Source organism: Uranotaenia lowii, chromosome 3 (assembly GCF_029784155.1).
Source record: "Uranotaenia lowii strain MFRU-FL chromosome 3, ASM2978415v1, whole genome shotgun sequence".
NCBI lineage: Eukaryota > Metazoa > Arthropoda > Insecta > Diptera > Culicidae > Uranotaenia > Uranotaenia lowii.
Genome location: NC_073693.1, coordinates 39,539,985 through 39,553,126, shown reverse-complemented (window position 1 = coordinate 39,553,126; position 13,142 = coordinate 39,539,985). Strand labels below are relative to the sequence as shown.

Sequence of the window (13,142 nt, the reverse complement as noted above, 5' to 3'; positions counted from 1 at the left end):
GTGACAAAATAACGTTTGCCATCCCACGTTTTCGGATTGAACGGCCCACAAACGTCGGAGTGTATCAATTCTAGTAGACGTGTTGATCGCTTACCACTGCTCACCGGAAACGGATGTCTCGTCTGCTTTCCACTGAGGCAGACCTCGCAAACCGTACCACCAGGCCATTTTGGGATTTCGGATTTCGTTTCAACCATGCCGTACTGCCAAAGTTTCTTTATATTTGCCTCGCCAAGATGTCCAAACCTTCGATGCCATAAATCGTACTCGTTTTTACTTGTTACCATGGCATTCCCTTCCGATTTAATTTCGCGTAGGCTCATATCCAAGCTGTACAACTGGCCCAACCTTCGTCCCACGCAAATGATTTCGCCATCCAGTTCGATCGTCACATTTCCAGCCGCAATTTTCAACACCATTCCAGCGTCCTCCAACCTACGCACCGAGAATAGATTGCACTGCAGACCAGGAACATACAGCACTTCCTTTACTGTACCCGGTTTCTTCACGCCGTCGACAATCATATTGACACGTACTGTTCCAGCCGATTCAGCAACCAACGTCTCACCACACTTGGCTACAGCGATGTGAATCTTGTTCTTCAATGGATGAAGCTCTTCGAAAAAAGACTTGTCGTTGACCATGTGGTCCGTTGCTCCTGAGTCAAGAAACCAGGAAAACTTTTTCGTCGACTTGCTAGGAGCTAAGAGTGCGTGCCGTTGCGTTGCCCGTGGTTACCAGAAAACAAATTTCTTTTTCAGCCGCCATTTTTGCACCACCTTTCGATTTCTTTCCGGACTTCCAGGCAAACTTGGGGTTCTTCTCGACGGATTTTCCAGCCTTTTCCGCTTCGGGGCAGTCAACTCGCCTATGACCGTACTTCCCACAGCCGAAACATTTGAATCCTCGGAATTTTCCAGCAAACGCAGATTCGACAGCAACATCACCTTGGTTCGACCGTTTCACCTGCTCGTCCAAAAGCCGTTTCTTAACATATGCCATCGTCAGTTGTTCCGGTTGAATCGTTTCCACCGCTGTGATCAGAGCCTCGTAGGATTTTGGAAGTGAGAGCAAAAGCTGACAAACGACGTCTTCTTCTTCCAAATTCACTCCAGTCGCTCGCAGCTCTCGTAGAACCTTCTCGAACTTCAGAAGGTATGCCTTGACGTCCTCTCCTTCCAGCAGTCGCAATTCTTGAAATTGCTTCCGGAGATAAAGCTTACCGGCAATTCCGACACGTTCAAACGCATTACAGAGTGCGTCCCAGGCGTCCTTGGCGGTTCGCTTATCCTTGACGTAGTCCAACTGGTCTTCGCCGATACGATGGATAAGAAGGTTCTTACATTTCCTGTCTTGGGCCTGACGCTCGTTGAGTTTCTTCTTCTTCTCGGCCTTCACCTGGATGGAGTCCTCCGGAAGATCCCTCGCAAACTCCTCGTCCTCTATGGCATCCGTCAAACAATGCAGCAGCCCTCTATCCTCCATCAGCACCTCGACACGAAATTTCCAGTTGCTGAAGTTCGTGCCGTCAAACAGCCACAACTTTTCTTCGCTCATCTTGCTGACCACGTTCTACTTCCGGAACAAAACTAAGAACTACTTCCTTTTACTCTGGGCCCATAACCTAAAGAATTAGGCAGAGCATTTACAAAAAGATGTGTTTATTCAGTAATGGATAGAGTGGAAGTGAAAATTTTAACTGAGACTAAAGTCAATGATTACTGCGATTACTGTTTGTCAGTAACTAAGCACGTAGCTGATGGTTGCTATACTTAACAAAAATTGACAAAATTGACAAAATTGACAAAATTGACAAAATTGACAAAATTGACTAAATTGACAAAATTTACAAAATTGACAAAATTGACAAAATTGACAAAATTGACAAAATTGACAAAATTGACAAAATTGACAAAATTGACAAAATTGACAAAATTGACAAAATTGACAAAATTGACAAAATTGACAAAATTGACAAAATTGACAAAATTGACAAAATTGACAAAATTGACAAAATTGACAAAATTGACAAAATTGACAAAATTGACAAAATTGACAAAATTGACAAAATTGACAAAATTGACAAAATTGACAAAATTGACAAAATTGACAAAATTGACAAAATTGACAAAATTGACAAAATTGACAAAATTGACAAAATTGACAAAATTGACAAAATTGACAAAATTGACAAAATTGACAAAATTGACAAAATTGACAAAATTGACAAAATTGACAAAATTGACAAAATTGACAAAATTGACAAAATCGACAAAATTGACAAAATTTACAAAATTAACAAAATTGACAAAATTGAAAAAACTGACAAAACTGACAAAATTGACAAAATTGACAAAATTGACAAAATTGACAAAATTGACAAAATTGACAAAATTGACAAAATTGACAAAATTGACAAAATTGACAAAATTGTCAAAATTGACAAAATTGACAAAATTGACAAAATTGACAAAATTGACAAAATTGACAAAATTGACAAAATTGACAAAATTGACAAAATTGACAAAATTGACAAAATTGACAAAATTGACAAAATTGACAAAATTGACAAAATTGACAAAATTGACAAAATTGACAAAATTGACAAAATTGACAAAATTGACAAAATTGACAAAATTGACAAAATTGACAAAATTGACAAAATTGACAAAATTGACAAAATTGACAAAATTGACAAAATTGACAAAATTGACAAAATTGACAAAATTGACAAAATTGACAAAATTGACAAAATTGACAAAATTGACAAAATTGACAAAATTGACAAAATTGACAAAATTGACAAAATTGACAAAATTGACAAAATTGACAAAATTGACAAAATTGACAAAATTGACAAAATTGACAAAATTGACAAAATTGACAAAATTGACAAAATTGACAAAATTGACAAAATTGACAAAATTGACAAAATTGACAAAATTGACAAAATTGACAAAATTGACAAAATTGACAAAATTGACAAAATTGACAAAATTGACAAAATTGACAAAATTGACAAAATTGACAAAATTGACAAAATTGACAAAATTGACAAAATTGACAAAATTGACAAAATTGACAAAATTGACAAAATTGACAAAATTGACAAAATTGACAAAATTGACAAAATTGACAAAATTGACAAAATTGACAAAATTGACAAAATTGACAAAATTGACAAAATTGACAAAATTGACAAAATTGACAAAATCGACAAAATTGACAAAATATACAAAATTAACAAAATTAACAAAATTGAAAAAACTGACAAAACTGACAAAATTGACAAAATTGACAAAATTGACAAAATTGACAAAATTGACAAAATTGACAAAATTGACAAAATTGACAAAATTGACAAAATTGACAAAATTGACAAAATTGACAAAATTGACAAAATTGACAAAATTGACAAAATTGACAAAATTGACAAAATTGACAAAATTGACAAAATTGACAAAATTGACAAAATTGACAAAATTGACAAAATTGACAAAATTGACAAAATTGACAAAATTGACAAAATTGACAAAATTGACAAAATTGACAAAATTGACAAAATTGACAAAATTGACAAAATTGACAAAATTGACAAAATTGACAAAATTGACAAAATTGACAAAATTGACAAAATTGACAAAATTGACAAAATTGACAAAATTGACAAAATTGACAAAATTGACAAAATTGACAAAATTGACAAAATTGACAAAATTGACAAAATTGACAAAATTGACAAAATTGACAAAATTGACAAAATTGACAAAATTGACAAAATTGACAAAATTGACAAAATTGACAAAATTGACAAAATTGACAAAATTGACAAAATTGACAAAATTGACAAAATTGACAAAATTGACAAAATTGACAAAATTGACAAAATTGACAAAATTGACAAAATTGACAAAATTGACAAAATTGACAAAATTGACAAAATTGACAAAATTGACAAAATTGACAAAATTGACAAAATTGACAAAATTGACAAAATTGACAAAATTGACAAAATTGACAAAATTGACAAAATTGACAAAATTGACAAAATTGACAAAATTGACAAAATTGACAAAATTGACAAAATTGACAAAATTGACAAAATTGACAAAATTGACAAAATTGACAAAATTGAAAAAATTGACAAAATTGACAAAATTGGCAAAATTGACAAAATTGACAAAATTGACAAAATTGACAAAATTGACAAAATTGACAAAATTGACAAAATTGACAAAATTGACAAAATTGACAAAATTGACAAAATTGACAAAATTGACAAAATTGACAAAATTGACAAAATTGACAAAATTGACAAAATTGACAAAATTGACAAAATTGACAAAATTGACAAAATTGACAAAATTGACAAAATTGACAAAATTGACAAAATTGACAAAATTGACAAAATTGACAAAATTGACAAAATTGACAAAATTGACAAAATTGACAAAATTGACAAAATTGACAAAATTGACAAAATTGACAAAATTGACAAAATTGACAAAATTGACAAAATTGACAAAATTGACAAAATTGACAAAATTGACAAAATTGACAAAATTGACAAAATTGACAAAATTGACAAAATTGACAAAATTGACAAAATTGACAAAATTGACAAAATTGACAAAATTGACAAAATTGACAAAATTGACAAAATTGACAAAATTGACAAAATTGACAAAATTGACAAAATTGACAAAATTGACAAAATTGACAAAATTGACAAAATTGACAAAATTGACAAAATTGACAAAATTGACAAAATTGACAAAATTGACAAAATTGACAAAATTGACAAAATTGACAAAATTGACAGAATTGACAAAATTGACAAAATTGACAAAATTGACAAAATTGACAAAATTGACAAAATTGACAAAATTGACAAAATTGACAAAATTGACAAAATTGACAAAATTGACAAAATTGACAAAATTGACAAAATTGACAAAATTGACAAAATTGACAAAATTGACAAAATTGACAAAATTGACAAAATTGACAAAATTGACAAAATTGACAAAATTGACAAAATTGACAAAATTGACAAAATTGACAAAATTGACAAAATTGACAAAATTGACAAAATTGACAAAATTGACAAAATTGACAAAATTGACAAAATTGACAAAATTGACAAAATTGACAAAATTGACAAAATTGACAAAATTGACAAAATTGACAAAATTGACAAAATTGACAAAATTGACAAAATTGACAAAATTGACAAAATTGACAAAATTGACAAAATTGACAAAATTGACAAAATTGACAAAATTGACAAAATTGACAAAATTGACAAAATTGACAAAATTGACAAAATTGACAAAATTGACAAAATTGACAAAATTGACAAAATTGACAAAATTGACAAAATTGACAAAATTTACAAAATTGACAAAATTGACAAAATTGACAAAATTGACAAAATTGACAAAATTGACAAAATTGACAAAATTGACAAAATTGACAAAATTGACAAAATTGACAAAATTGACAAAATTGACAAAATTGACAAAATTGACAAAATTGACAAAATTGACAAAATTGACAAAATTGACAAAATTGACAAAATTGACAAAATTGACAAAATTGACAAAATTGACAAAATTGACAAAATTGACAAAATTGACAAAATTGACAAAATTGACAAAATTGACAAAATTGACAAAATTGACAAAATTGACAAAATTGACAAAATTGACAAAATTGACAAAATTTACAAAATTGACAAAATTGACAAAATTGACAAAATTGACAAAATTGACAAAATTGACAAAATTGACAAAATTGACAAAATTGACAAAATTGACAAAATTGACAAAATTGACAAAATTGACAAAATTGACAAAATTGGCAAAATTGACAAAATTGACAAAATTGACAAAATTGACAAAATTGACAAAATTGACAAAATTGACAAAATTGACAAAATTGACAAAATTGACAAAATTTACAAAATTGACAAAATTTACAAAATTTACAAAATTGACAAAATTGACAAAATTGACAAAATTTACAAAATTGACAAAATTTACAAAATTGACAAAATTGACAAAATTGACAAAATTGACAAAATTGACAAAATTGACAAAATTGACAAAATTGACAAAATTGACAAAATTTACAAAATTGACAAAATTTACAAAATTGACAAAATTGACAAAATTGACAAAATTGACAAAATTGACAAAATTGACAAAATTGACAAAATTGACAAAATTGACAAAATTTACAAAATTGACAAAATTGACAAAATTGACAAAATTGACAAAATTGACAAAATTGACAAAATTGACAAAATTGACAAAATTGACAAAATTGACAAAATTGACAAAATTGACAAAATTGACAAAATTGACAAAATTGACAAAATTGACAAAATTGACAAAATTGACAAAATTGACAAAATTGACAAAATTGACAAAATTGACAAAATTGACAAAATTGACAAAATTGACAAAATTGACAAAATTGACAAAATTGACAAAATTGACAAAATTGACAAAATTGACAAAATTGACAAAATTGACAAAATTGACAAAATTGACAAAATTGACAAAATTGACAAAATTGACAAAATTGACAAAATTGACAAAATTGACAAAATTGACAAAATTGACAAAATTGACAAAATTGACAAAATTGACAAAATTGACAAAATTGACAAAATTGACAAAATTGGCAATATTGACAAAATTGACAAAATTGACAAAATTGAAAAAATTGACAAAATTGACAAAATTGACAAAATTGACAAAATTGACAAAATTGACAAAATTGACAAAATTGACAAAATTGACAAAATTGACAAAATTGACAAAATTGACAAAATTGACAAAATTGACAAAATTGACAAAATTGACAAAATTGACAAAATTGACAAAATTGACAAAATTGACAAAATTGACAAAATTGACAAAATTGACAAAATTGACAAAATTGACAAAATTGACAAAATTGACAAAATTGACAAAATTGACAAAATTGACAAAATTGACAAAATTGACAAAATTGACAAAATTGACAAAATTGACAAAATTGACAAAATTGACAAAATTGACAAAATTGACAAAATTGACAAAATTGACAAAATTGATTAAATTGACAAAATTGACAAAATTGACAAAATTGACAAAATTGACAAAATTGACAAAATTGACAAAATTGACAAAATTGACAAAATTGACAAAATTGACAAAATTGACAAAATTGACAAAATTGACAAAATTGACAAAATTGACAAAATTGACAAAATTGACAAAATTGACAAAATTGACAAAATTGACAAAATTGACAAAATTGACAAAATTGACAAAATTGACAAAATTGACAAAATTGACAAAATTGACAAAATTGACAAAATTGACAAAATTGACAAAATTGACAAAATTGACAAAATTGACAAAATTGACAAAATTGACAAAATTGACAAAATTGACAAAATTGACAAAATTGACAAAATTGACAAAATTGACAAAATTGACAAAATTGACAAAATTGACAAAATTGACAAAATTGACAAAATTGAGAAAATTGACAAAATTGACAAATTGACAAAATTGACAAAATTGACAAAATTGACAAAATTTACAAAATATACAAAATTTACAAAATCGACAAAATTGACAAAATTGACAAAATTGACAAAACTGACAAAATTGACAAAATTGACAAAATTGACAAAATTGACAAAATTGACAAAATTGACAAAATTGACAAAATTGACAAAATTGACAAAATTGACAAAATTGACAAAATTGACAAAATTGACAAAATTGACAAAATTGACAAAATTGACAAAATTGACAAAATTGACAAAATTGACAAAATTGACAAAATTGACAAAATTGACCAAGTTGATAATTTTGTCATTTGGGACATTTTAAAATTGAAAATATTGAATTGAAAATAAAATCAAATGAAAATATAAATTTTTAACGGGGAATTTTTATTCTTTTTTCATAAATTTTAATTTTTTTGACTTGTTTTGTTGGTAAAAAATTAAACGGACTTTTCTTTCAAATAATTGTTTTTCCACAAATTTCAAGAAATAGATTTTAAAATTTTATTTACAAAAAGAAAACGGAGCTTATTGGTACAGTTAGTTTTTGCATTTTTCACCTTACACTAAATTGCAATTATTAATTTCTCATGAGATTCGACTCCTTGTTGAAACTTTTTTTTCGCTGACAAAAAAGTCAAAAGGGCTTATACTCTTTAATTTATATTTTGCAACCTGCGGGTGAGGTGTCTAAAATTTAAATAAAATATCAAATCGATCAATACTAGAATCTATTTTATTTTATCCATTAAATAACTTATTCGCTATACACTATTCTTTGTATGGTTTTTCTTTTGTTCAAAAAGTGTGGTTTTCTTTTTTGTTCGTTATTGTAATTGTAATTACATCTAGTTCCTTCTAATTCTCCTGCTTCTTAATCGGTACAAGTTTTTTAAAATATGACACTTAATTCTTCGCTTTAAGTCTAGTGCACTAACTAAAACGGCGAACTGGAAAAATGCATTGGCTTGACAGTTTTTGTTTTGTTTTGATGGGATTATTAGAGGATATGATGAGTTGGAGAGAGCTTTTAGACTTTCTTGTTTCTATTTGTTGGTTTTTTCTTCTTGCTGGGGATTTCTACATTCCCGCAGGTCCATTTATGCGTTAAAATGACTTAAAAGAGATGTTTCTTTTTTGCAGTATTTTAAATAAATTTCAATACTTGCTTTCATTGACTGTTTTGTTTAGTTTTTTTTTTGTATTCACAACTCGTTTGTTTTTTCGTCATTTGCTGAGAAACTTTCTCAACATAAGTACAGTTTTTTTTCTTCTTTTCAACGTTTGGAATAAATTGTTTACAAATGCATCTTTCCGGAAGAGATAGAGGATTAGTAAATTTGAGAATGTGTATCTTTACAAGTAGCTGTATATTCAGCAAAATATTAAATACATTTATGCCGATCTATACGTTAAGATTTTTTCTTGTTTTCGTTCATTATTGTTATCACCTCATTCAATCACTGTTCATTCGCTTTAACTTTTCTAAATAAACAAACAATAGTTTAGAGTAAATGCTTAACAAGTTTTTCTTTTTCTGGTTTTGCTTAATTGCTTTGAATCATGCTTGATAAAGTTTTTTTTCTTCGTTTTAATTTAGGGTTTCTTCGCGAATCGATATATCTAACACTGACAGTGTTGCCAGACACATTCTTACAGCAAGCATGTTTCAAAAACTTAAAAATTCTTACAATCATAATTTGACTATTTTCATCTTTTTGTATTATTTGTTATTGTTTACAGTTTCGTTTTTTGCCTGATGTTTCCATTGGCATTGACTAAGAAAAAAGTGTCCTTTTTGACAGATCTATACATTTGATTTTGCTTTTCAAATTGTTTTATATTGAACCATTTTATTTTTACTCTGTTTGGTTTTTGTTTTGTTGTTGTAGATTTTTTTCATTGTTTTCCTTCCTCGCAGTAGGCCATGTCGCATCAAATATGCGTTATTATCTCGGTTAGTTTTCCAGTCATCTACAGTACGAGGGGTCCAACACATTCAATAAAACAAAATCTGCAATGTGTACAAAACATATCAGCGATGTGTGCTTAACTCTTCACGTTTTCACCAACTTTAACTTGTTTTTTTTTCTACTTTGGCAGCCTTGATTTAGTTTACTTAATGTTAAAAAAAATGTTTAGCTGTTTTTCGAAGTTCTACTTTTTGTTGTTGTTGAATATGATGACTTTTCGTTTATTTTCGGTGAATGGATTCTCTGCTTCTAGTGTTTTTTTTTCTTCTTTTAATGGTAATAATATGACGGTGGCGCGATGGAAGGTAACTTTTCTAGCTCAGAACGGGTCTTCCTGAACTTCTGCTGAGGGTTTCTACTTTAAGAGTGCAATACTTCTTGCAGGTGCTCACTGTACTCGTCTTCGTCGGTGAACTCGCGGTAACTGGAAAAAGAAGAGAATTAAACAAATTAATTCAAAAATAGACGTTTCTGATAACAATTCTGTAAATGTCAATTTTGACAAAATTAAGAGTTTTAGCACACGTTTTAAGTCTGTCCCTATTTAAATATAATTTGGATGTCAAACTTCAAATTAATAAAGAAACCTCTCCCCAAATCTTATCATATATTATTTAAGAAACTCTCTGGAGCCACCAATACCAAATTCAAGTTTCTTGAAATGTGTGTTCCACAAAATAATGAATAATGAAATTTAACATATAATAAAAAAAAAATCAAAATTACAAAAATGGATTTTTTCATTTAAATGTTTTTCTAAAAGAATTTTAGAAACATTTGAAAGCGTAAAGATTATATTTATGGAATTTTAAATTAACTTAAAAACGATGATTGAAAAATAATGAAAAAGTCAAATTCTGGTCAAACATGGGATTTTTTTTTATCAAATCACAAAGTTTCAGTGGTAAAATCTTCGTTGAATTCTTGACAATTTCTAGTAAAATTCTGGTACATTTCCTGTCATATTCTTATCAAAGTGCTGTTGAACTCTTAGCAAATTTTTGTAAAGCTCTTTTTAAACTTTTCTTTCCGAGTGCCATTTTGTTTTTCAACTTTTCAATCTTCTTATTGATATTATTCTCCCAATTTATTCAAATTCTTCAGAAAAACATTAGACAAATTTCAAGAATTTGTCAAGAATATAGCTTGAAAAAGATGAGATTTGGACGAAAAGGATTTGACAAGAGTTTGAATAATAGAACAACAACTTGTTAAGGACTAGAAAAGAATCGGACAAGAGGCAAGAATTCAAAAAGAAATTGACACGAATTTGGCAAGAATTTGACACAAATTTGGCAAGAATTTGATAACCAATCGACAAGAATTTGACAAGACTTTAACCAGAATTTGACAAGAAATTTTCAACAACACACCAAAAGTTTAACAGGCATTTGACAAAATTAGAAAAAAATTTAACAAGACATTAACAGGTGTTGCCGTAGGTCAGTAAAAACAGGGGATTGGGTCGAGTTCCGACAGTATATTTGTACCAATACAAAACTGGTGTATAGAAATAAACTTCAAGACTAAAAATACAAAATACAAAATCATCAGAATGAGGTTATGTAAATGGATAAGCTAGACTTACATTTAGTCGACCTCCCCAAGCCAAACGAAACCTAGCAACTTTATAATTTTCGCCGTTGGCCTAACCTGTTTTATGGTTTAGAACTAATTTATAATGCTTTACAGATTCATTCAAATATTTAGTACTCACCGCAACGCTAAATGTTCACAACAACAATAATGGCTTTACACCTCGCTCAAAGGCAAATCTAAATTTGTCCTGGCTACGAATCTGTGCGAACAATCAAAATGAATAAAGGAAATAGTTCTAATCTACATCTAGACAACTTACTTGTCCCTCCAGCTGGTACAATAAAGGTTCACAAATCTTCTAACTTTAAAACAACCGAAAACCTCTTAATGCCGCACTAAATCAACAAACTTTCTACTGTTGCGTCGCGTGGTACTTTTTCTCAAAACTATCATAACGGTACTTTTTCAACAAAGATAAATTTTCACTCTGCCCCCGCTCCAACGGTCAATGTTGCCAGATCGAAATGTCAATCTGATGACAGCTACAGGCAGCACTCGGTTTTCTCCACTCTTGCCGCAACAACAGGAGTATTGACAATAATTTGAAGAATTTAAAATTTTTAAAGAATTTGAAGAATTTGAAGTATTTGAAGAATTTGAAGAATTTGAAGAATTTGAAGAATTTGAAGAATTTGAAGAATTTGAAGAATTTGAAGAATTTGAAGAATTTGAAGAATTTGAAGAATTTGAAGAGTTTGAACCATTTGGAGAATTTGAAAAAATTTAAGATAATTGAAAAATTTGAAAAATTTATTAATTTGAAATTTTTTTAAAAATTTGAAAAATTAAAAAAAATTTAAAAAATTAAAAAAATTGAAAAAATTGAAAAAATTAAAAAAATTAAAAAAATTTGAAAAATATGAAAAATATAAAAAATTTGAAAAATATGAAAAATTTGAAAAATTTGATAGATTTAAAAAATTTGAAAAATTTGAAAAATTTGAAAAATTTCAAAAATTTGAAAAATTTGAAAAATTTGAAAAATTTGAAAAATTTGAAAAATTTAAAAAATTTGAAAAATTTGAAAAATTTGAAAAATTTGAAAAAATTGAAAATTTGAAAAAATTTAAAAATTTGAAATATTTGAAAAATTTAAAAAATTTTGAAAATTTGAAAACATTTGAAAAAATTTTAAAAAATTTGAAAAAATTTGAAAAAATTTGAAAAAAATTGAAGAAATTTGAAAACATTTGAAAAATTTTGAAAATTTGAAAAATTTTGAAAACAAAGATTTTAAAGAATTTGAAAAATTAAAAAAAATATAAAAAATTCAAAAAAATCGAAAAATTTGAAAAAATTTAAAGATTTAAATAAAATGGAAAAATTGAAAAAATTGAATAAATTGAAAAATTTGATCTCCAGAGGCGAATCTACCCAGCAAGCCTCTATAATAAAACAAACAAACAAACAAAAATTTAAAAAATCTGAAAAAAATTGAAATTTTAGAAAAATTTTTAAAGGTTGAAAAATTTGAAAAATTGGATAAAATTTGAAACATTTGAAAAATTTGAAAAATTTGAAAATTTGAAAAATTTGAAAAATTTGAAAAATTTGAAAAATTTGAAAAATTTGAAAAATTTGAAAAATTTGAAAAATTTGAAAAATTTGAAAAATTTGAAAAATTTGAAAAATTTGAAAAATTTGAAAAATTTGAAAAATTTGAAAAATTTGAAAAATTTAAAAAATTTTGAAAATTTGAAAACATTTGAAAAAATTTTAAAAAATTTGAAAAAATTTGAAAAAATTTGAAAAAATTAAAAAATTTGAAAAATTTAAAAAAATTTGAAAAATTTGAAAAATATGAAAAAATTTGAAAATTTGAAAAATTTGAAAAATTTTAAAAATTTGAAAAATTTGAAAAATTTGAAAAATTTGAAAAATTTGAAAAATTTGAAGAATTTGAAAAATTTGAAAAATTTGAAAAATTTGAAAAATTTGAAAAATTTGAAAAATTTGAAAAATTTGAAAAATTTGAAAAATTTGAAAAATTTGAAAAATTT

The 13,142-nt window shown here is 26.9% G+C and overlaps 1 protein-coding gene across 14 annotated transcripts in view; it reads right to left on the bottom strand.

Annotated features, from left to right (window-relative positions):
• Window positions 1–8,050: 8,050 nt before the first annotated feature.
• The window catches only part of LOC129754131 (collagen alpha-1(XVIII) chain), an 875,414-nt gene continuing 870,322 nt past the window's right edge, over window positions 8,051–13,142 (bottom strand). For all 14 annotated transcript variants that reach the window (XM_055750000.1, XM_055749999.1, XM_055750002.1 and 11 more), the window contains one exon: window positions 8,051–9,967. In XM_055750000.1, coding sequence (XP_055605975.1) covers window positions 9,904–9,967 — 64 coding nt within the window. In that variant the 3' untranslated portion in view covers window positions 8,051–9,903. The remainder of the gene's footprint in view (window positions 9,968–13,142) is intronic.